At 38.2% G+C, this 25,708-nt stretch overlaps 1 protein-coding gene across 15 annotated transcripts in view; it reads left to right on the top strand.

Moving 5' to 3' along the window:
* CTPS2 (CTP synthase 2) overlaps positions 1-25,708 on the top strand; it is a 135,890-nt gene that overhangs the window by 24,852 nt on the left and 85,330 nt on the right. For all 15 annotated transcript variants that reach the window (XM_056808587.1, XM_056808588.1, XM_007500864.3 and 12 more), the window contains 4 exons: positions 412-528; positions 1,700-1,783; positions 5,182-5,262; positions 24,387-24,538. In XM_056808587.1, coding sequence (XP_056664565.1) covers positions 412-528; positions 1,700-1,783; positions 5,182-5,262; positions 24,387-24,538 — 434 coding nt within the window. The remainder of the gene's footprint in view (positions 1-411; positions 529-1,699; positions 1,784-5,181; positions 5,263-24,386; positions 24,539-25,708) is intronic.

The following is a 25,708-nucleotide window of genomic DNA, read 5'->3' as shown; positions in this document are numbered from 1 at the left end:
TTTCCTTATAACACTGCCTGTGTATTCCTTCTCTTCCCTTTAAAACCACTCCAACTTCCTTTCTGTTTCCCTGATCTCATCTCCCCTTCCTCAATACCCTGCTTTCCCCCTCCTCAACTCTCCCTCTATCCTTTCTCCTCCACTCTCCCTAATTCCCTTCTTCTCTGCTCTACCAATATTTTTCTTTTTTACTCCTCTGTCTTTTTTCCTTCTCACCTGCTTGGTCTGATTTTTCTTTTCTTTGCCTGCTTTTATATTGCTCACAGATGTGTAGCACTTGGTCACAGAGGAGTAAGAATGGTTTCTGTGGTCATTGGTCTTGGCCTGTAGTGCTGTAGCACAGAATAGATTTTTTTTCATTCCTTTGTTAATGAATTATCAAATTTTACCTTTTTATTTTTGTTTTTCCAGCTGGGTGGCACTATTGGAGACATCGAAGGCATGCCGTTTGTTGAAGCATTTAGACAATTCCAGTTTAAGGCAAAAAGAGAGAACTTCTGTAATATCCACGTTAGCCTTGTCCCACAGGTAGGTGTTGTGGTGGAGAGGGTGCTAAATGGGGAGTCAGGAAAACTTGAGTTCAAATAACTGTCTCAGTCACTTACTGTGTGACCATGGCCAGGTCTCCTAATCTCGCTGAGCCTCAGTTTACTCCTCTGTAAAGTGAGGGATTAACAATAGCACATACCTCATAAGGGTCAAGGGTTTAAAGTACTATACTGTTTGAGTTATTATTGTTAAAATTTTTAATGTTCTTTTGGGCTTTTATCCTTTACATGTACTGAAAATTTTTAAATTGAGCTAAATGCTGCTGTTAGCTATTTACACATGAAATTTAAATTTGCTTATAAAATAAAGCAAGAAGCCAGTTTTAGCTGCAGATAAATTTCTTTGTTGAAGAAATATTTCACTTTAGTAAATTTTTTTTTCTGTAATGGTCTGGAGCAAAATTTTACTTGTTTACACAACTTTTATCCCTGATGATCATAAAATAGTTAGCTTAAAAAATGATTCTGTCTTTTCTGTATATTCTTACTTCTGATTTTGCACTTGCTTCAATATCTTCCTTCCCAGTCCATCTCTGGGATCTACAAGATTTCAGAGAGTGGGAACCTTGTTAGAAAGTTGAATATTATCTATATTGTCCTTCTGTGAAGATTAAGAAACATTGGCACAGTAGAACAAACCTTAGATTATTCAGACTCACTTATTCTAAAAAGTTATTAAAAACCTTTAGTTATATTGACCAGAGATAACCAACTTATTTCCAGGCCCTTCTTCTGCTCTAAGAGTAATTATGTTATATGGTAAAAGAAATGGATATGGTCTCAGACACTTCAAAGCCCTTACTGCTTTTTTGCCTTGGAACCAATACATAGTCTTGATTCTAAGATGGAAGCTAAGGGTTAAAAAAAAAAAAGAAATGGATAGTTGAGATATTATTTCTTAGATAAAATCAGATCTCCTAATTCCTGATCTAAAAGTACTCAATTCTCCCTTGATTTTTTTTTCAGTCTAGGATATTGTGAGGTGCTTAAAATAGTTGTCTATGAGGATCAAGTTCACTGGTGTTGTTCAGATTTCCATTTCACTTGACCTCAGTGGATATAATTATCATACTTATTATCATATCATTCTTTTTCTTGGGCATGGCCGTAGTAAATTGTTAAAATTTCAGCTTTTAAAATTTCTCTTTCAGCCCAGTGCCACGGGAGAACAGAAAACCAAGCCTACACAAAATAGTGTTCGGGCATTGAGAGGCTTAGGATTGTCTCCTGACCTGGTAAGGTTTTTTTTTTAAAATTAAACATAAGTATGAAGTTAGGCATAAAAAAATGGCATTTCCATATACATAGCAGAATACCCAGAGAGGATTTTATAAGAAACTATGAGTCTCTAGCTTTTAAAACATTTTTTTATCTTAATAACACATTTCCATATGAGTTTTCTGAAATTATATAATCCAAATGGTCTCCTTCCCTTCCTCCCTTCCCCCTCCCAAAGCTGGCAAAGGATTCAGTCTGGATTATACATGCATTATCATGCAAACATGTTTCTGTATTATTCATTTTTGAACGTGAATAATCTTTATAAAACCCAAAACACCCAAACATATACCCAAATAAACAAGGGATAAATCCTATGTTTTCACCTGCATTTCTACTCCCACAGTCTTTCTCTGGAGGTGGATAGCATCCTTTTTCATAAGTCCCTCTGAATTGTCCTGCATCATTGTATTGCTGACAGTAGTTAAGTCTATCACATTTGATTATTCCACAGTGTTGCTGTTACTGTGTACAATGTTCTCTTGGTTTCACTCTGCATCAGTTCATGTAGGTCTTTGCAGCTCTTTCTGAAATCATTTCTTATAGCACAAGAGTATTCCATCACCATCAAATGCCACTTTGTTCAGCCATTCCCCAGTTGAGGGACTGCTCTTTAGTTTCCAATTCTCAGCCACCACAAGAAGAGCATCTATAAGTATTTTTGTAAGGCCCTTTTCTTATTTTTTAAAAATCTCTTTGGGACATAGACCTAGTAGTGATAGTGCTGGGTCAAAAGTCCTTTGGACATACTTCCAAATTGCTCTCCAGAATGGTGGATAAGTTCACAACTCCACTAGCAATGCATGTATTAGTGTCCCAATTTTGCCACATCCCCTCCAACGTTTATCATTTTCCCTTACTGTCCCATTGACCAATCTGATAGGTATGAGGTGTTACCTCAGAGTTGTTTTAATTTGCATTTACCTAATCAAAAGTGATTTAGAACATTTGTTTGTATGATTATTGATAGTTTTGACTTCTTCATCTGAAAATTATCTATTTTTATCTTTTGACCATTTATCAATTGAATCTGTAGCTTTTAAAAAAAGTATATAATCAATTACACATATTACTTTCAAAACTGCCCCCTTATCTCTACTTTTTTATTCTGTGCATTTAAAGAAAAAGCTTCTTGGGGGCAGTTAAAGCCAGGGTTGGAGTTGGGAGGACCTGTGCTCAAATCTGGCCTCAGACACTTAATGGATGTATAACCTAGGCAAATCACCTAACTCCAGTTGTCTAGAGCTCTTACCACTCTTCAGACTTAGATTTTGATTGTATTTAAAACAGAAAATAAAGGTTTAAAAAAGTGCCACTTTGGGGGTTCACCATTGCTAACTTTCTTTCTTCTTCCTCCAAACTCCATTTAAAATTGGGAGGGGCAAAAACCCTTTGTAATAAACAAGCAGAGTTAAACAAGATTCATCCACATTGTGTTTGTACCTTGGATATATCACTTCTATGCCAGGTGGTAGAAAACATACCTCGTCATGGAGGTTTGTGGAGACATGGTTGGTTATTGCATTAATCACAGCTCTAAAGTTTCTCAAAGTAGGTTTTCCTTTCAGGACTGTTGTCTGACCTGGTAAATTGGTAAGAATATAGAGAGGGTTTAATTGTTCTAGCACCTTTTGCCCAAATGACTTAACTACAGATCCTTAATTATGACAACAGTATCAACAGCATACATGCAGTCACACAGTTAGGGCAAAACTTGACCCTGAGGATCAGAAAACCTGGAGTCAAGCTCTCAGCTTTGCCATTACTGAATTATTTGATCGTGGGAAAGTCTCCCCCTTTAATTGGACTGTAGTTACTTCATTTAGAGTTAAGAGGTTGGACCAGATTTTATCCTGCTAGTTGTAAGACAAATTTCCTAGCTGTATACACACCTTTTGTGTTTGGAGACCAGTTTGGTATTCCTCCTGCTTCTCAACTTTGCATTTACATTCTCTTTGGGTCATAGCTGTTAAGCTAGATGAGACCTTACTAATCCATACCAGTCATCTCATTTAATGGATGGTGAAACAGACCAAAAGAGATGAAATAGTTGGCCCAACATCACACAAAGTACCAAAGCTTTGAATTGAACTGGAATTGTTGGACTCTAAAATTCCAGTTTTCACTTTAATATACTACCCTTTTTTGTCCTACTCTAAAGTGTTCTATATTGCATTATATGGTGTTATTATATATGGATGTGATTTAATATAATGAATTATATAATATATGATATGAGCTATTATTGTTTTGATCATCATCATCTGTTTTTGTTGGTAGTTTTGACCTTTACATAGACCATTTAAGAATTGAGTTTCCTGTAACGTATGTGGGGAACTTCCCTCCTTTTTTAAGATATATTTTTATATTTCAGAAGCAGCTACTTATAACCTCTCATCCTACTCAAATTTTATTTCTGGTTTAAACTACAATGCCCCAAGATAATAAGGAATCAAAACTCTTCATAATAGTCTTTGCTTTATCTTTAATTCAAAGAAACAATTTTAGATGTCTTGTTTTTTGAAGTATTTTAAAATTTTATTTTTTTTGGTATAATAAGCATTATTTTTTCCTTCCTACCTTACCTCGAATCCAAAGGAAAACAAAACTCTTGTAAAAAAATATGCACAATCAAGCAAAACAAATTCCCACATTGGCCATGACCAAAAACGTATGTCTTTCTGCATATTAAGTCTGTCAGAAGATAGTGATATTCTTCATTGGCCTTCTGGAATCATGGCAAATGATCATTTTAATCGGTGTACTTATAATGATAACCTTAGTTTTCATATCAGAATTTAGATATTATTCATATAATATATTAATTTATATAATATGCCAATTATATTTTATATAACTATTCATAACATTAGTTATATATTTATAAGTATAAATGTAACAATTTATATACCATGTAGTATGTATATTTTATTGTATAATACATACATACATATCTGAATTACTTTGGAATTCAGGTCCTCACCTGCAGATTTGGTGTAGTGTTAAATAGAACCCTGTTTTTAGAGCTAGAAATCCTTGGTTCAAGTCTTGACTTAGATTCTTAAGTGTGTGACCTTGGAAAAGTCATTTTATCTGAGGGTAAGTTTACTCCTGTGCAAAGTGTGGATTAAAGTCCTTTCAGTAACCAGTTTAAAGGATTTTTTAAATGAGGATCAGATGAGATATTGGACATAAAGTTTTTCCCCATAAATTAATGTGCTATATTGACCAAATTCAGAGTCTCAAGATTATGCTCATTTCTAGGTCACTAAGTGAATGATTAATTTCTGTAATATCATATTTTATCTTCTTTCTCTCCCGATGACTGATTTGTACCTCATTGACTTTGATGCAGATTGTGTGCAGAAGTTCAAAGCCCATCGAAATGGCCGTAAAGGAAAAGATATCCATGTTTTGCCATGTGGAACCTGAGCAGGTTGGTTCTGCCCTCTGGATTTCATTGCTCCCATCCACCCTCCATGTATTGCAGGATGTTTTCACAGCCTCTTACCATCAGACAAATAAGGCTTTAGGGAATTCATGACACTGTGCACTCCCTCTCCCTCTCTCCCCTCTAGGGAGAGATTTGACTCTCCAGTTTCACCGAAGGAGTAGAGATTCCATTGCCCAAGGTATCCTCTTCTGGTTATAGCCAGAAGAAAATGATGGGATTTCCAATCCCATCATGTAATGGATCTTGATTTAAGGCCAGGTCAGGGCAAACATCTTGCTTTATGGTTCAGTGCCCAGGCATCTAGAAACCATAAACCAAACCATATCTTTTCCCCCTACCACTTGCAGGAGATATATGAAGACAAGAAAACCGAAGGTTATACAGCATAAAAGGCAAGGAAAGGCTATTATGCTATGAAATAAAGCATCCTCCTCTTCCCTGGGTGAAGAGAGGGTTAAATTAATTTTGTGAGCATTTACATCAATCTCTATTTGAGGACGGTACTCTGACCCGACCCCCCCCTCCCCCCACCGGGTGGGGAGGCCCTTTGGTCAGTAACCTTTGTGGGAGAAAACCAAAAACCGAAAACATTTTTCTCCAGAGGAGTTAATTCATACTTTTGTCCCTAGAGAGCGAGACTTATTTTAGTAGCAGCTAGGTGGCACAGTGTATCTATCTAGTGAGTATAGGATTTGGAGTCAAGAAGACTTGAGTTCATAATCCAGTATTTAGCACAATATTTGGTAGGTGCTTAAAGCTTGTTTCCTGCCTCCCTATCTCCTTCCCTCCCTTGCTCCCTTCCCCCTTCCTCTCTTCTTCTCTTCTTCCCTCTCTTCCTTCCTTTCTTCCCTTCCATACTCTCTCCTTCCCATCCTCCCTTCTTTCCTCCCTTTTTTCCCTTCTTCCTTCCTTCCTCCCTTTCTTCCCTCCCTCCCTTCCTTTTTTCCTTTCCTTCCTCCCTCCCTTCTTCCTTTCTTTCCTCCTTCCTTCCCTTCCTCCCTTTCTTCCTTTCCTTCCTCGTTCCCTCTCTCCCTCCCTTCTTTCCTCTCCCGCCCCCCTTCTTCCTCCTTCCCCTCTTCTCCCTCCCTTTTTCCTTCTCTCTCTTCCTTTGTTTCTTCCCAGATTTTTGTAGGTTTGAGAGGCCTTCCAATTAACCATTAACAAAGTATATGTTAGCATCAGTTTTTGTTGCAATTTAACCTCTGTTTCTCAAAACAAACCTTTCTTGTCTGCTATAATGGAGCAATAAACCCCTTCGCAGGTGATCAGACTGTCTCACCTCACAGATAAAAGAATCATGAATTTTGGAATAAAAATTACTTTCCCTTATTTATATTAGAACCTAGACTCAGATTCCTCCCTTTGCCGTCTACTCCCTTGACCTCCCTTGGCCTCCATTGGTTCATCTATAAAGTGAGTCTGTAAGATTTTGTTCCAGGGTAAAAAATAATCATTGGTCCTATTCCCCAGCCAAATACTGAAAACAGGGATCCTTGTGCAGCTTCATTGCTTTCTCTTTTGCCAGCGTCTGAGCAATACTTTACCTCCTGCCATTGGAGTGGCTCCCTCGTACCATTACACCATAGCTCACATCACAGTGAGACAGCAACACACATATTTTTGATGTTCCTGAAGCCACTTTTGGTCATGTCATCTTAAGGGTGGCTACCCAAACTAGAATACTAAGAGCGGTAGAATAAGAGGAACTGGGCTTTAACACTTAGAGTGTGTCTGATCGTTGGTAATTCACTTGTCCTCATTTGTAAAGTAGGGACAGTAAGAGCTAAAAAGTTGTCATGTGCCTTAAGGCTTGGAACGTTGCTTTACTAATTTGACCCTCACGATAACCCTGTGAGATTGGGCCATTTTACAAATGAGGTAACTGAGACTTTTGGCCAGGATCGAATAACTAGTGTCTGAGTTGGGATTCGAACGCATGTCTTCCTGGTTCTTAATTCTTAATTCAGTGTTGTATACAGCCACTGAATCAAAGCTTTGTGAGTTAACTCAGAGGTGCGAGAAAAGTGCTTTGTAAATCGTGAAGCAATGTATACAATCAGTTGTTTCTTGAATTATTAGTTTTGATCTTACTGCATATAGAATGTTTTCTCCTGTAAGTCTGCCTTAATGACTTCCAAAAATGATCATTTCTTTTTTAAAACTATATTTATTTAAAATGTTTTTACCAATTCAATATAATAACAAATTTCCACACATTTATCTTTTTTACCAATTACATGTCATAACAAATTTCCACATAAGTTTTCTGAATTTATAAGATCCAAATTGTTTCCCTCCTTTCTTTCCCTCCCCACTCCCAGAGCTGGCAAGTAATTTGATCTGGGTTATACATGTATTATCATGCAAAACATATTTCCATGTTGTTTATTTTTGTAAGTGAATAATCATATAAAACCAAAACCCTCAAACCAAAACCCAAATAAAAAAGTGAAAAACCATCTGCTTTCACCTGCATTCTGACTCCAGCATTTCTTTTTTTTTTTAATAGTATTTTATTTGATCTTTTCCATGCATTATTCATTAAAGACTAAGATCATTTTCTTTTCCTCCCTCCCACCCCCCGTGGCCGACGTGTGATTCCACTGGGTATCACATGTGTTCTTGACTTGAACCCATTGCCATGTTGTTAGTATTTGCATCAGAGTGTTCGCTCAGGGTCTTTCCTCTGTCATGTCCCCTCAGCCATTGTAGTCAGGCAGTTGCTTTTCCTCGGTGTTTCCACTCCCATAGTTTATTCTTTGCTTATGGATAGTGTTTTTTTCCTCCTAGATCCCTGCAGATTGTTCAGGGACATTGCATTGCCACTAATGGAGAAGTCCATTACGTTCGATTATACCACAGTGTATCAGTCTCTGTGTACAATGTTCTCCTGGTTCTGCTCCTTTCGCTCTGCATCACTTCCTGGAGGTTGTTCCAGTCTCCATGGAACTTCTCCACTTTATTATTCCTTTGAGCACAATAGTATGCCATCACCAACATATACCACAATTTGTCCAGCCATTCCCCAATTGATGGGCATCCCCTCGTTTTCTAATTTTTGGCCACCACAAAGAGCGCAGCTATGAATATTTTTGTACAAGTCTTTTTGTCCATTATCTCTTTGGCCAGCATTTCTTTTCTGGAGGTAGATAGCCTTCTTTGTCATAAGTTCTTCAGAATTGTCCTGAATCATTGCATTGCTGAGAGTAGCTAAATCTGTTGCAGTTGACAAAAATGATCATTTCTTAACTTTTTTTGTTCCTCTCCCTGCTTGTTAGTTTATCTTGGCCTGTGCATTAAACTTTTTTGGGGGGTGGGGTGGAGAAGAAATTTAGATCAATCATAATGCAGAATTAACTGATGATTAGAGTCCAGTCAACACTGAAAGGCAACAGTGAGAATCAGTGAAAAACATTGACCTACCACAAATTGGAGAATACTGTTCTGAAGTCTAAGCAAACATATCTTCCCTTTAGAACCTGCCTATTTTTTTTTCTAGCATTCCCTGAAGATTCTAAATCTCCTACTAATTGCTTCAGAATTATCTGTCAAGTAGTAGACTACCTTTGAATGTGTCAAGAAGTTCAAGGGAATGTCTTGAGTAATGAGTATATGTATGGTATTTTTTATTAGCTCCTCCTTATTAGTTATTCTGGTTAATTAATTCTAGAAAGCTTTGTACTTCTTTTTTTCCCTAATAATTTATTAATTTTTTTTGTTATTCTGAACTTCGCAAATGCCAACAAACATGAACATTTCCATATACAAAGAACAGAAAAAAGATATGAAACCAAAAATATCATTATATAAAGCTTTTTTAAAAGTATATACAATATTCAGCATGTTAATTCTCTCTCTTGTCTGTATTGCCTTGTGACCAAGCGTCTGATGTGACCCTTTTAATCACGTCCATGCATTTTATTTGAGAGCTTCATTGGAGCTCATTTCTTTCTCGATCTTTGGCAGGAGATGGCTAGAGTTAGTCCTATTCTCGGTTTTCTAGATTTAGGCAATAGTAGAGGCAAAGGCTCCAAGAGATGAGAAATTACACGACCTACTTGTTGTCCAGTCTGGAAGGGAATATTTTCAGTTGTGTCCCACTCTTCCTGACCCCATGAACCGTAGCATGCCGGGTCCTTCTCTCCTCCACCGTCTCTCCAAGTCTGTTGTTGTTTCCATGACACTCTCTAACCATCTCGTTCTCTGCCATCTTTTGCTTTTGCCTTCAACCTTTCCCAACATCAGTGTCTTTTCCAATGAATCTTGTCTTCTCATCATCCAGCCACAGTATTAAGCTTCAGCATCAGTATTTGACCTCCCAACGAAGAGTCTGGATTAATGTCTTTGAGTATTAACTGATTGGATCTCCATGCTGTCGAAGGGACTCTCTTCTAGCACCACGATTCAAAAGCATCCTCCAGTGGGGAGTAATAGCAGCTAAATCAATAAAGGAGGAAAGGTTACAGAGAGGCTAGAAGAACCAGGAGACTTGGGCGTCTTTGAAGCCAAGGAATAGATCATATACAGGAGGATCCTTGTCAGAATTGAACCCCTACAAAAGAAGTCCAATAATAAAGGAGGCAAAGTCATTTCTTACCAGTCAAAGTGGGGTTGGTGGGGACTCCGGAGGAAAATGCTTGAAATAGTCACTGTGGGGAACCCAATGACAAATCGGAGAAGGATTGTAAAGCACCATAAATTAGATGAAATGAGTAGGTTTGTGTCTGTGTGTATCAAGCAATTTGGCCATCCTGAGTCGGAGTGGGAGGGCATGGAATGGTAGGATGGAGAGTGATGGAGGGTCAAGGACGAAGGGCGTCTCGGAGCACACAGTCAGAAGGGCTGCTTTTACTAGGCTGTGCCTTCTGGAAGCCCTTGGTCTTCACACGTGCCTTTCCAATCCTGCCCACGAACCTGGTCTGTCAGCCAAGCTACTTAGTGATGGACTTTTGTGCTTATGATGAAATCCAGCGACAGTAGGCTGGTCACTGATGCTTTGACTAGATCAGACAAGAGACAAACATTAGAACGACCCTCGGCGTTTCTGAGCTATCGAGCTGTCAGACATCTAAATAGCTTAAGATTCTTTTGGATGCTGTTTCCCTCCATTCATAGAGGTCTCACATACTTTGCTGTGTGCTAAGCAGTTTCTGTCTTTTAAGGCAAACATTAAGTGGACGTTCTTGTATTTGCTGTAGAAAAGCAGGTGATAGATAACCTGTGCTGGCTAGACAAAGAGAAATTTTATTACATCAGTGAAGTTGGTTTCATTAGTGTTGGAGAATCTGCCTCCATGGATAAGGATTCTGTGTTCTCTCATCTTGTGGTCCTCATCGACGTTATTCTTTTTTAAATTTAAAAGAATTTAAAAAAATTTAAACTTTTACCTTCTGTCTTAGAATGAACACTAAATATTGGTTCCAAGGCAGGAAGTGTGGTAAGGGCTAAGCAATGGAGGTTAAGTGACTTGCCTGGGTCACATACCTAGGAAATATCTGAGACCAGATTGGAACCCTGATCCTCCTGTCTCTAGGCTGGGCTCTCAATCCACTGAGCTCCCTAGATGCCCGTCATCTACAGTATTCTAAATATCTTCCATAGAAGTTCTCAGTATGTTGGAGGCCTTCCACAAGTTGGAATTTCTAATAACATGTGACCCATAATATTTTTATCTCTTGTTTCTAATTCTTGCCATATGAATAACCTGCTTTCTTTTCTTGTTCTACCTTCAGGCATATTCTTAGTTATGCCTTCATTTTTTTTAAAACCTTTACCTTCCACCCTAGAATCACTACTGTGTATTGAATCCAAGACACAAGAGTGGTAAGGGCTAGGCAATGGGGGTCAAGTGAATTGCTCAGGGTTGCATAGCTGGGAAGTGTCTGAGGTATCAGTCCACTGAGCTACCCAGCTGCCTCCAATGCCTTAATTTTTTAATTTTTCCTTGGTGAGTTCATCTACTCTCCTGGGTTTAATTAACAGCTCTATGTAGATGATTCCCTATAATAATAATTAAAATGTACATAGGGTTTTTAAGCATTTTTTTTTGTCAAAACACACTTTCATATTGGCCATTGTTGTAGGAGTAAATTCATATATAACCAAACCCCAGAATAAAACTATAAACACACTGCTGTGAAAGACAACTCCAACAGTTCTTCCTTTGGAGTTACGTAGGCTTTTAAGGTTTGTAAAGCACTTTTCTATTAGAACCTTATGAGATTGGTATGCAAGTGTTTTATTTTTTTTCCCCCAACAGTAGAATGCTAGTAAAAGTCAGAAGCAGGATTTGCATTTCAACCTCTATTGATTCCATGTTAAGCATTCTTTTCCTTATATCATGCTATTGCTTAATTTCTCTCTTGAACTACAGGCATTTGGGTAATATCTTTGATTTAAATATATCCAAAATTGAATTAATCAACTCTTTGTGTTACATAGTACTTCTTGAATCTATCGTCTCTCTCTCTCTCTCTCTCTCTCTCTCTCTCTCTCTCTCTCTATCTATCTGTTTGTGTGTGTATATATATATATATATATATATATATATATATATATATATATATATATATATATATATTTAAGGAATTATCATACACAGACATAACTCACTTATCCTAGTTTAGCCCATTATTCCTTCTGTCTTGGGATGTTATATTAGTCTCTTCTAATTTATCTCTTTGTTCCTCTGTCTGCCAAAGTCCTCTTCTAAGGCTCACATGTGACCACTTCATTCTCCTTCTCAAACTTTCAATTGCCTCTCGGATCTAAAATAAAACTAAATTCCACCTCAGATTTAAGAGACTTCACAGTTTAGCTCCAACCCACCTTTCGGCCTTCTTTCTTTTTTTTTTTAACTTATATTGTTGATGCTTTCTGTTTTTACATTATGTTATATATCTTGCATTACATTTTAACTACATTACATTTCAACATTCCTTTTAGAGTGAACTCTACCTTGTAACAAAGGAAAACAATTGTGCAAAAACATTCAAATTCATTGACAAACAAATGAACATGAGCCTAGTTAAGGCTCCTAAATGAAAGAAAATGCTTCAGTTCTTACCAGTTCTTACATAAAGATACAGATAGCTGGGTCTGTCTTTCCTTGCTATGAAAATTGGAAAGCCTATTGGCAGAAATTAAATTTAGACCAACATTCTGTACTATATCTCTCCCTACATCATTCTCATTTTCTCTGCATTGGAATCTTGGACTCTGCCTTTGGAACTACCCAGGCTCTGATAAGGGAGCTTTTGCTTTATTTTGCCCAATCCAAGACTCCATCTTATTTCTAGAAGGCTATCTACAAACCATTTATTTTCTAGCTTCCCTTATATGTAGATGTAGTTAAATGATAGGTGTAATTTATAATAGTCCTGCATGGGCAATGATTGTCCAGTAGCCCCCTGCCTTTAAATTCAATCTATGCAGTCACTTTGGACAGTGTCCCCTGGCTCTCCAGCATGAGGGGAGGAGGTATATTTTAACATCTATTTTCTGGGTTTATTGGTTTTTCAGTTATTCAATTTGACTTTCTTTTACTGATCTTTTCATTTATATTGTTTTTCTTGTGATTTTACTTATTTTGCTCTGTACCAGCTCAAAAGGATCTTTTCATGATTCTTTGTGATCTCCATCTTCAGTATGTCTTTCTACATGATGATATTCCCTTCCATTCATATATAATACTTTGTTTTTTGCCATTCCTGACTGGATAGGAATCCACTTTATTTTCAATTCTTTGCTACCACAGAATGGTATCATATCTAACTATGGATGCTTAGAGATTCCCCCCCCTAAATTCCTCGTCTTACATGCATAGTAGTGAAATTACTGGGTCAAAAGATTTGAGAAAGTATCCCCCCCATAATTCCAAATTGATATCCAAAACAGTTATGCCATTCACAGATCCACCAACAATGATCTGTCAGCCCTCAGCCCTTCCAACATTGACCAATATAATTTTTCATCTTTTTCAATTTGTATGGTATGAGGTAAACTTAAGTTGTTTGAATTTTCCTTTATCTTATTATTAGTGATTTAGATATGTGAATTTTGGATTTATTCCACCCTGCTTAGTCTTTAGAATTTTAGCAACCAGGAATGTATACACCCCCACTGAAGGATTAAGTGTGGGGGAGGAAGGTCTATGTCCCTCGTGTGCTAGCAAATGACAAATCAGAAGCAACTGACCGACCCCCTGGGCTGTCCAAAGCCAAGTTTAAGCCACCATTGGTACGTGTGAGACATAGGAAGTGATGTAAAGAACTGCCTTTATATTTCATGTCACTTCCTGTGAGAGGGACTTTGGCAGTGGAACTTGACTTGGAGGAGCTCCAGCCTGAGACCTCAGTCTGCTTCCCTGAGGCAATCACATGGTGAGTGATAAGGCTGACTCCCCTTTCCTTGCCCTTTCTGGAGGTACAGGCTCCAAAGAGGCCCCTCATCTTGGAGGACTCTCAGAGTCCTCAGCAAAGGGGCCTTCCCAGAAGATTAAATCTAGCTCAGCTTCCATCCATGAAGCCTCCTCCTTGGAAGCTGGTGCCTTCAGAAAACCAGGGAAAGAGGATTCAGCCATCACTCACCATGTGATCATCTCAGGAAAGCAGTTTGAGGTCTCACACTTGAGCTCCTCCAAGTCAAGTTTCACTGCCAAAGTCCCTCTCACACAGGAACTGACGTGAAATATAAAGGCAATTCTTTACATCACTTCCTGTATATCACATGTAGCAATGGTAGCTTAAACTTGACTTTGGACAGCCCAGGGGGTCAGTCAGTTGCTTCTGATTTGTCACTTGCTAGCACACGAGAGTCATAGGCCTTCCTCCCCCACACTTAATCCTTCAGTGCAGGTGTATACATTCCTGGTTGCTAAAATTCTAAAGACTAAGCAGGGTGGAGTAAATATAAAATTCACAGATAATATTTCATGTGGGTTAGAGTTTAGAATTCTTGTAAATAATCCATATCATTTGATTACTTATCTTTTGGGTTCTTGGTGTCATAAGTTTGTGTCAATTTTTTTAATGTCTTAGTTATTCAGACAATGTCTTTTAATGCAAATTTGTTTCCTACTCCCATTTCTTTCCTAATTCTACCCGTATTGATTTTATTAATGTAAAATCTTTTAAATTTTATGTAGTCAAAATATGTATCAAATCTTTTATGATATCCCCCTGTTCCTTATTTACTTAGAGATTCTTCCTTAACCAGAATTGTAAAAGGAACTTGATCTTGTTCTTTTCTTTAAAAAGATTTTTTTTTGGGTTGTGACCTTTTATAGTCAGGTTATATCTATTTTAAGCTTATTCTGCAAACCTCTCTATATATCCACATCTATTTCCATGTACATATACATCTTTATCTCTGTCCTCATGTAGAACTATATCTTAATCTGTTTACCCCTGCCTCTATATAGCAATATAGATTTTTTCTAGCTAGAGGATTTGTCTTTTTGTTGCATCTACTTAGGTAGATGGATAGCATTATTATATTCTAGTATCTGTACTAATCTCTGAAGATACAGATTATAAGCAAACAAGGCAGACCCAACCCTCAAGGAGCTTACATTCTAATGGGGGGAGTCTAGATACATAATTATTAATGGAAGCTAAAAAGCATGGTTTGTAGATGGCTTTTTTGGAAGTACAATAGAGTCTTGGATCTGGCCAGATAAAGCAACAATATGCAGAGTCAAATAAATAGAACTGGGAGAACATTATACATAGTAACTGAAACAGTGTGGGATGATCACATGTGATTGACTTTGCTACTAAAAGCAATGAAATGATCCAGGACAATTCTTTTTTTTTTTTTAACATTATTTTATTTGGTCATTTCCAAACATTATTCATTGTAAACAAAAATCATTTTCTTTTCCTCCAACCCCCCCCCCCCCCCCCCACCTCTCCCATAGCCGAGCATGATTCCACTGGGTATCACATGTGTTCTTGACTCGAACCCATTTCCATGTTGTTGGTATTTGCTCTAGAGTGTTCATTTAGAATCTCTCCTCAGTCATATCCCCTCCACCCTTGTAGTCAAGCAGTTGCTTTTCTTCGGTGTTTTTACTCACACAGTTTATCCTCTGCTTGTGGATAGTGTTTTTTCTCCTAGATCCCTGCAGATTGTTCAGGAACGTTGCATTGTCCCTAATGGAGAAGTCCATTACCTTCTATTGTACCACAGTGTATCAGTCTCTGTGTATAATGTTCTCCTGGTTCTGCTCCTCTCACTCTGCATCACTTCCTGGAGGTTGTTCCAGTCTCCATGGAACTTCTCCACTTTATTATTCCTTTGAGCACAATAGTATTCCATCACCAACATATACCACAATGTGTTCAGCCATTCCCCAATTGAAGGGCATCCCCTCGTTTTCCAATTTTGGGCCACCACAAAGAGCGCAGCTATGAATATTCTTGTACAAGTCTTTTTCCTTATGATCTCTTTGGGGTACAGACCCAGCAGTGCTATAGTTGGATCAAAGGGCAGACAGTCTCTTATCACCCTTTGGGCATAGTTCCAAATTGCCCTCCAGAATGGTTGGATCAGTTCACAACTCCACCAGCAATGAATTAATGTCCCAACATTGCCACATCCGCTCCAGCATTCATTACTTTCCATAGCTGTTATGTTAGCCAATCTGCTAGGTGTGAGGTGATACCTCAGAGTTGTTTTGATTTGCATCTCTCTGATTATAAGAGATTTAGAACACTTCTTCATGTGCTTATTAATAGTTTTGATTTCTTTGGCTGAGAACTGCCTGTTCATGTCCCTTGCCCATTTATCAATTGGAGAATGGCTTGATTTTTTGTACAGTTGATTTAGCTCTTTGTAAATTTGAGTAATTAAACCTTTGTCAGAGGATTTTATGAAGATTGTTTCCCAATTTGTTGCTACCCTTCTGATTTTAGTTACATTGGTTTTGTTTGTACAAAACCTTTTTAATTTGATGTAGTAAAAATAATTTATTTTACATTTTGTGACTCTTTCTAAGTCTTGCTTGGTTTTAAAAATCTTTCCCTTCCCAAAGGTCTGACATGTATACTATTCTGTGCTCATCTAATTTACTTATAGTTTCCTTCTTTATGTTCAGGTCATTCACCCATTTTGAATTTATCTTGGTGTAGGGTGTCAGGTGTTGATCCAAACCTAATCTCTCCCACACTGTCTTCCAATTTTCCCAGCAGTTTTTATGAAATAGTGTATTTTTATCCTAAAAGCTGGGTTCTCTGGGTTTGTCGTATACTGTCCTGCTGAGGTCACTTACCCCAAGTCTATTCCACTGATCCTCCTTTCTGTCTCTTAGCCAGTACCAAATTGTTTTGATGACCGTTGCTTTATGATATAGTCTGAGATCTGGGACTGCATCATTGTTTCCCTGGATATCCTTGATCCTTTGTTCTTCCAAATGAACTTTGTTATGGTTTTTTCTAACTCAGTAAAAAAATTTTTTCGAAGTATGGGTATGGCACTAAATAGATAAATAAGTTTGGGCAGGATAGTCATTTTTATTATATTGGCTTGTCCTACCCATGAGCAGTTAATGTTCTTCCAATTGTTCTAGTCTAGTTTTAGTGGTGTGGAGAGTGTTTTGTAGTTGTGTTCATATAGTTCCTGTGTTTGTCTCGGGAGATAGATTCCTAGGTATTTTATTTTGTCTTGGGTAATTTTGAATGGGATTTCTCTTTCTAGTTCTTGCTGCTGAGTTGTGTTGATCCAGGACAATTCTGAGAGATTTATGAGAAAGAACACTATCCACATTCAGAGAAAAAACTGTGGGAATAGAAATGCAGAAGAAAAATATTTGATTCATCGCTTGTTTATATGGGTGTATGATTTGGGGTTTTGGTTTTAAAAGATTACTTTATTGCAAAAATGAATAATATGAAAAAAAAGCAACAACACGTAATAGACCTCAGGGTAGTTCTAGAGGTGCAGCCCAAGTTTCTAATTAGGAAAATGTAACTTTGCCCAAGAGCCGTGTGAACTAGATAGACCTATCCCCTACAGAATGTTGGTCTAAACCTAATTTCTGTCCAGTCTGTTTTCCAGTTTTCATAGCAGTTCTTATGTAAAGAAAGACCCAACACTGGCCCGTGGACCTAGAGCATCCTCTGTCATTAAAGAGCCTGAACTTTAAGCTCATGTTCACTTGATTGAGTCTTGGAGGAACATGGAATCTAAAGAGAAGAGTTCCCCGACCCTCTTTACCCATTGTCCCTGGTTCTTTATACTTTACTTCCCCAGAACCCCAGGGAAAATCACTTGGACAAAGCTTAGGTTTGGTTCACATGGAGGGAGTTAGACCCTTCTAGAACCAAATAGATCAGGTATAGGAAAGCTTATTTATTCCTCCCATCTAAAAGAAATCCTTAAAACATAAAAAGACACACAAGTATCCTTAGGCAGAGACTTAAAATGTGAAATAGAAAAACCTATAACTCCTATTTATACTCTCTAGGTAGTGTAATAAGGGACTATTTTGAATGGCTTTCCCAATTTCTCTCTTCCACAGTAGGTGGAGACCTAAAATTTGAAAACATGCAGCATTTTGAGAGCCTGCTGTGTCGCCTTCAGCTTAGTTCTTGGCTATTTAAGCAACTTCCTCAATGTCAATATCTTCTGGAAATCCAGATCATGATTTGGGCCCATCCTGCTTGTTGATGGTCATTACTTCTTCTCCAAGAACCACAGTAGTAGCTGGAGGGTCTTCAGGGGTTCCTGCTGACCAGTTTTCCAGGTTTCTCAATGACTCTAGACTTCTTGGGTCCCCAGAGTAGCTGCTTGAGCTGACACCTAGCCTTCGTTCATATTACAGTCCTTCATATACTCTACTTTCCAACTAGACTGGACTGTTATTTCCTATGCCAAAGAAAAATTTCACTCCTCTGCATTTGTACATTTTGTCTTCTTCCTCCTCTTCTCCCCTTCCCCCATTCCTGAGCTCTACTCCTTTTCTTATTCTTTCTTTTTAGGGCTCATATGCCCCTTTGGTGCTCAGACCAGTTGCCATCTTCCATATGAACTTGTTCTAGATCTCTTCTCTCACTTCTAAATCCATTTTTTTCTCCTCAAATTAGAATTCAAAGGAAGAAGTATATCATATACATATTATATCTGCCTTTCTCCTCTCTCAATAGGGCATAAGCTCCTTCTAGGGTGTTTAATTTCTGCCTTTTTATTGCTGGCTAAGTGCCTTTTACTTAGTCAAAAATTTAATAAATATTAATCAATTGAATTTAAAAAAGAAAATATTGTTATCTTTTGTTTTTATAGAACCTTAATTTCTGGATATATATTTCCTCCTTTCCCTAATAAAAAAGAAAGCAAAGTTGAGGGGAACAAAGTTGAGCAGAATTAACCAATATAACACATCAACTATATATGACCATAGTTCCATTAAAAAAAGTAAACAAAGGCTTGGAACAAATGTTAAAAACCTCATAACAGAGATATGTAGATTAAAAGTTTTTTTTAAGTTTCCTTTTAGTTCTAAATTCCATGATCTGGCATATTTCATGCTAATTGATCTATGTGATACTCATCTTTCATATAAGCTATTTCTTTTTTATAGATTATTTCTCCTTCCCTTTCCCTTTCCATTTTAATTTTAATTTTAAACCCTCATCTTCTGTCTTAGAATCAGTACTGTGTATTGGTTTCAAGGCAAAAGAACAGTAAGGGTTAGGCAATGGGGGTTAAGTGACTTGTCCAGAGTCATACAGCTAGGATGTATCTGAGATCAGATTTGAACCCAGGACCTCCTCTCAATCCCCTGAGCTACCTAACCACCCCTATTTTCACTTTTTTCAGTTAACAAACATTTAAAAAATTAAAATAATCTGTATATCCACTCCATCCCCCATTGAGCAAATAAACAACTAAATGAAAAAAGACCTCAACTCATAGCTGCAGAATTTGGCAAGACACAATTCAACTTTGACCATGTACTAAAATGTTTTTTTTTTCTGCAGTTTAAGTTTATCCTCTTTGTTAGAAAACAAGTGGTATGTTTCATCTTCACTCTTTTGGACTCGTGGTTTATAATTGTGTTGATCATATTTTTGTAATATTGTCATTAAATAAATTGTTTTCCTACTTCTGCTCACTTTGTTCTGTGTTGGGTCATAAAAGTCTTCTCGGTTTCTTCTGAAATTGCCTATTTAGTCATTCTTATGGCATAAGAGTATTATTCCATTCCATTCGTATATAACAATTTGTTTAGCCCATTCCTCAGTAAAAGAACACTCCCTCTATCCTTGTCTCTAATTTTTTGTCCATTGATGCTATAAGTATTTTTGTACAAATAGATACTTTTCCTCTTTCTTTGATTTCTTTGGCAGTATAGGACTAGTAGGCCCAGTTTGGTGACTTTCTGAGCATAGTTCCAAATGCTTTCCAGAAAGACTGCACTGTTGTCCTTGCTTTCTCACACTTCCTCTTGCATTCATCTTTTTTCTTTTTTGTTATCTTTGTACATCTGATGGGTATGAGAGGGAAACATCAGATAATTGGCATTTCTCTAATTATTAGTGATTTATAATATTTTCTATGATTATCGATAACTTGGATTTCTTCCCATCGAAAAATGCTTGCTCGGATCTTTGGGTCTTCTTAGAGTTGAAAGTTTGAATCAGTTCCTCATATATCTTGGACATGAGACCTTTACAAGTTTTAAAGCACAAATCTGCCAATGTCATTTTCTTGGTGCAGAAGTGTTTCTGGCTCCATATTGCCCCTAGGATGATATATGAACTCCTTTGGCATTTAGCACCCAATCAGCTGAGTCTGGCTTACTTCTTCTCCCCTTTATACTTTACAGTCCAGCCAAACTGCCCCAATTGCTTTTCCATCTTCCTCCCTCTGCCTCCCACTCCCTTGCATAGGTTCTCCTCTAGCCTTGGAATAATAATATCAGCTAGCCTTTATATTTTATTTTAAGAATTGCAAAATGTTTTATGGATGTTATTTGATTTGATTGAATACCCCTCTTTACTTCCAGTTCATCCCTTGCTCCCTTCAAGACTCAACTCAAGTATTTCTTCCTGAGATACTGGCTGATTCCCAAGCTTTTGGGTGAGCTGACTGGACCAGCCTGGTCTGGGAGGTTAGGTTTGAGCCTGGAATGAACGGAGACCCTCACAGGTCACCTAAAGTTAACAGAGGGGGTTACTTTTCCATAACGTGGAGAAGACAGATAGCCTGAGTTCGGGTGGACTGAACCCTTTTATCTCTATGCACAAATACCCCTGCTCATCAGGGGAAGGCGCTGTGTCTCACCCATCACTGAGTGAGTTTGCCCACCCTTTGGGGGCCCACGATCCTAGCCCCAGAGCTAGAAGGGAACTTAGAGTCTATCAAGTCCAATCCCTGCATTTAAAGAGAGGGAAACTGAGGTCCAGAAAAGTGAAGTGAGTTCCGAGGATGCAAACTCAGGGCTTCCTCTCTCCAACTCGAGCATTCTATCCCCTGGGCCACCTAGCTGGCCTCTTATACCCGTAAGTGATCAGGCCACATCAATGTCGCCAGCCTTGGTTCCGTGGGCCAGTCGAGTCTCAGGGACAGCTTACACATGCCTTTGGTTTTTTAAATCTTAACCTCGTGGATATGAGATTGTCACACAGCTTGGACGTGTCTGAGGCCAGATTTGAATGCAAGACCTCCCTCTGTAGAGTTGGCTCTTTACCCATGGAGCCACCTAGCTGCCCTCTCCATATACCTTTTAAAGGAAAGAAAGATCTTTCTAGGGCAGGACTCTGGAAATATTGCTTCTATTGTACTCTTTCTGAAATTACTTTGTATTTACTTATCTCTGTGTGTGTGTATATATGTTTGTATATATGTATATGTGTGTATATATATATATATATATGATAATATATATAATACTCTCCCTTACCCTTCACACCCCCTGCCAGCAATGTGTAAGCTCCATTAGGACAAGGATTATCTTTTACATCTTTATTTTTTTCTAATAATTTTGGTTGTGTTAAATATTTCTCAATCACCTGTAAAATTTTTTCAACATTGATTTTTCCCCCCAGTAACTATATTTTATTTTCTAAATTTTCTTCTCCAGCCCATTGAGAAGGGGAAAAAACCCCAAACCCCTAATAAATGTGTACAGTCATACAAAGCAAATTCCTACATTTGTAATGTACAACAGAAGAAAAAAGGAAAGAGAAGAAAATAGGCTTAAATCTGAACTCTTGAGACCATCCGCTTTCTCTCTGAAAGTGAATAGCATGTTTCATCCTGAGTCTGGCTTGGTTATTGTCTTGATCAGACCATTATTCTGATAAATTGTTAGGTCAATCAGGTAAATTGTTTTGGTTCTGCTCATTCAATTTTGCATTAGTTAAACATTGATTTAAAAAATTGATAAAAAAAATTGAGATCCAACCAAATTCACTCCCTGCCCCCTCCTTGAGAAGGCAAGCAATTTGATATGGATTATACATGTGAAAACCAAAACATATTTCCATATTAGCCATGTTGCAAAAGGAAACACAGACAAAAAAACTCCAAGAAAAATAAAGAAAGTAAACAAATATGCTTTATTTTGTATCAGATTCCATCACATCTCTCTCTGGAGGTAGGTAGCATTTTTTACCACAGATCTCTGAAAATGGATCAGATCATTGTCTGGGAAGTCTTTCACAGTTGATCATCCTTATAATGTTGCTTTTACTGAATGCAATGTTCTCTTTTTCTTTTCCTGCTTACTTCCCTTTGCAAGAGTTCATATAAACTTTCCCAGGTTTTCCTGAGGCTATCCTCTTCATCATTTCTTATAGGACGATAGTATCTTATCGTAATCATATACTTCAGGGACAGCTAGGAGGCAGAGTGAATAGAGGGCTAGGCTTGGGGTTAGGAGGTCCTGGGTTCAAATCTGGTCTTAGACACTTCTTAGTTATGTGACCCTGGGTAAGCTACTTACCTCCAATTACCGAGCCATTGCCTCTCTGTCAGAGAGTTGTTATTAGGACAGATGGTAAGGGTTTAAAAAAAATCATATCACAACTCCTTCAGCCATTCCCCAATTGATAGGCATCCCCTTGATATCTAATTTTTTGCCCATACAAAGAGCTGCCATATTTTTGTACAAATAGGTAGAGCAGCAGTTTGGAACTATGCCCAAAGGGCTATAAAACTGTGCATCGCTGATCTGTTAATGCCAGTTCTGGGCCTGTATCTCTCAGAGACAATAACAAAGAGGAAAGGACCTACTTGTACAAATATGTGTAAGAATTGGAAATTGAGGGGACATCTATCAATTAGGGAATGATAAACAAACCGTGATACATATTGGTGATGGAATGCGTTATACGACAAGGAATGGTACGATGATTTCAGAAAAAGCTGAAAAGATTTGTGGGATCCGATGCCGAGTGAAATAAGTAGAACTGGGAGAACTTTGTACACAATAATAGCAATATGGGACGATGGTTATCTTTGAAAACTTGGCTGCTCTCAGCCATGCAGTGATCTGGGACAATCCTTAAAGACTTATGACAGGGAATGCTGTCCACCTCCAGGGAAAACTATTGGAGTCATCTTTCACATGAGGGTATTTGGGGTTTTGGTTATGTGTGAGTTTGCTCTTAAAACAATGACTAGTATGGAAGTATGTTTTACAGAACAATAAAAATTAAATTAAATTAAAAAATGGGTACCGTAAGGACTATTTCTATTTTTTCTTCTTCCTATTTTCCTATTCCTATTGACCTCCAACTTTCTAGTTACTTTTGAGGGTACCATTAAACGCACACACTTTGTGTCTCCTCCCTCTTACCGTACATATATATTCTGTTGTTTGCCATTTCTGCTGTTACAGTATATCTACCTTCCTCCTCTTACAAAACTGCTATTGTAGATGCAGCTGGACTGTTGCATTAGCCTTGGTCTCCCTGCCTCAGATCTCGCCCATCTCTAGTCCAGCTGCCAAAGTAATTTCCCTAAAGCACGGGTCTGACTGTTTCACTCCTGTAATCAGTAAGTTCGAGTGTTTCCCGGCTACCTCCGGGTTCAAATATAAATTATTTTCTCTGGCATTTAGATCTCTTCATAGCTTGACCCTTTCTGCCTCTGAAGTCTTCCATTTTACTTCCTTCTGTGTACTCTTTGGAGTACATATATCTAGACTGGTCTGCTTGCTGGCCTTCACACACAAAACTCCATCTTCTCCCTCACGCCTTTGCGTTGATTATGATCCTCGCCTGGAATTATCTCCTCCTCCCCAAGGAGCCTGGCTTCCCTGACTTCCTTGAATGCCCAGCGTAAATCTGATAGTTTGTAGGAGGCTTTTCCTAGTTCCTCCAGCGATGAGCAGCTTCCCTCTTAGATTATAATCCATTTACACGCTGTAGAGCTTCTGTTCCCCTGCTTATTGTCCTTCTCATTAGCGTCTGAGCTCTTTTTGAGCAGGAGCAGTCTTTTTGCTTTTCTTTGGTTTCCCAGCACATAGTAAGCACCAAGTAAAACTCGACGAACACTACCTGGCACCTGATGAGCTGAATAAATGCCTTATTGTATTGAGTTAATAAACAAGAGGATGTTTCAAGTTGGACTTTTGAAAGATGAGAAAAATTCGTGCTTGGAATAAGGGGGGGCTAGAGACAGAGACAGAGGCAGAGATAATAGGATGGTTAGGCTTTGTGGCAATTCTAGCCTTTTTATGACTGGTATGACGGGGCAAATTATTTATATTTAACTTCTCTCAGCCTTCGTTTCCTCTCTTGTAAAATGAGAGTTGGACTAGATGAAGATTCCTTCCACATATTTAGTCTGTGGCCTTTTATTACCAGACGTATTAAAATTAGCGATTAACAATCCAGACAAGTGACATTTTCATATTCAACTTTGCTCTCCCTAAATAAGTCAGAATACGGAGGCCCTATATGTCAGTTCTTTGCAAATGGCAAAGGGCTATAGAAATGCCGTGTTATTAAAACTGTGGTTCCACAATGTCTAATTGCCATTGTAATTGTTTTGGCCCTTGTTTCCTTGCTGAGCTGACAGATGTCATAGTGGTGTTGTAAAGCTTCTCGTTTAGAGCCTGTTCTGCCAAAGTAAGATGTGTTCTCACAATTTAACAGGTGATATTTATCCATGATGTTTCTTCCACTTACCGAGTGCCTGTCCTTTTGGAAGATCAAGGTATTGTCAAATATTTTAAAGAGAGGTTGGACCTGCCTATTGATGACCATGCAAGTGACTTGCTTTTCAAATGGAAAAATATGGCTGACAGGTATGGTAATAAGGTCACCGATATAGAAGTCGAATCCTTTTTAGAGTACTAAGTGTGGGCAAGAGGGATGATTTGATCTGCACTCTCTCTCCGCATTTCTTAGCTCGTGGGCCCCTTGGCTCTGTGGAAATCATTGCTCAGGGACCTGCAGATCTATAAGCTACAAAAGAGTATTTGTTAATGGCATAATCTAATCAAGAAACACATTTACCTTCGAGAGGATGAATCCGTCAATGCTTTGTCCACACTTGTACCGTGCCTGTACAGAAGATGCCTTCTACTAATACAAATCAGCATCTGCTTGTCAACTTCGTTGTCTTTTAGAATTATTTAGGGAGCTCAGTGACTGAGGTACACGCAGCCAGTGTCAGGGAGAGTCAAAAGTAGGACAAGAACTCAGGTCTATCTGACCGAGACCACTCAGTATGGCCTATGTTCCTTGTACTTTTCAATAGAAATAAATAACTGATCGTTTGGGTGGGTCCTTTTTGAGTGGGAGCAGGGAGATCTGCAGATCTTTGTAGGCTTCCTGAATGCCGATATAGCTATCTCTGTGGATATCTCTAGAAATAGAAGTATAGCTCTATATTGGGATTGATACATCTCTATAGAGAGACTAATATGGAGAATAAGATAAATATTGAGATCTATGTTTACACCTATAAATCTACATTTCAATCTGATTTAGGTATGGAAAAGGGGGACTTGGGGGAAGGAAAGGTTTTAAGGAAGGGATTACACAATTGTATAAAACAGTTTTATTAACAAAAAGGGCAAGGGAATGACAGGGGATGAGCAACCAACTTACTATTACCCACCCAGATATTAATTTCCTAGGATCACTAATCTGACTTAATCTGACTACAAAAGGGTTAATTAAATTAGAGAGGGATTTGGTAAGGGAAAGCCAATCCAGGACCCTACAGGATTCTCACAAGAGTCTTCCTGTGATCCAGAGAAAGAGGTCAGTACCTCCAGAATAAATCCAGTTTCTCTTTGTAGTGGGAATAGCAGGAAACAGGTAGGTAACCTCAAGCTACAGAGAGGGAACTGAATCGTTTTTCCTTGGTCCACCAAGGAATACCAAAACCAACCGCCCTCTCAGTATCTTGAGAGCAGAAAGCAAGACACAGTTCTGTCTCCTAAGGAGTCCAGCACCAACTGTAACTG

The sequence above is a fragment of the Monodelphis domestica genome, chromosome 8 (genome assembly GCF_027887165.1).
Source record: "Monodelphis domestica isolate mMonDom1 chromosome 8, mMonDom1.pri, whole genome shotgun sequence".
Classification (NCBI taxonomy): Eukaryota; Metazoa; Chordata; class Mammalia; order Didelphimorphia; family Didelphidae; genus Monodelphis; species Monodelphis domestica.
The sequence above is the reverse complement of the archived record's forward strand: the minus strand, read 5'-3'. Positions and strand labels throughout refer to the sequence as shown.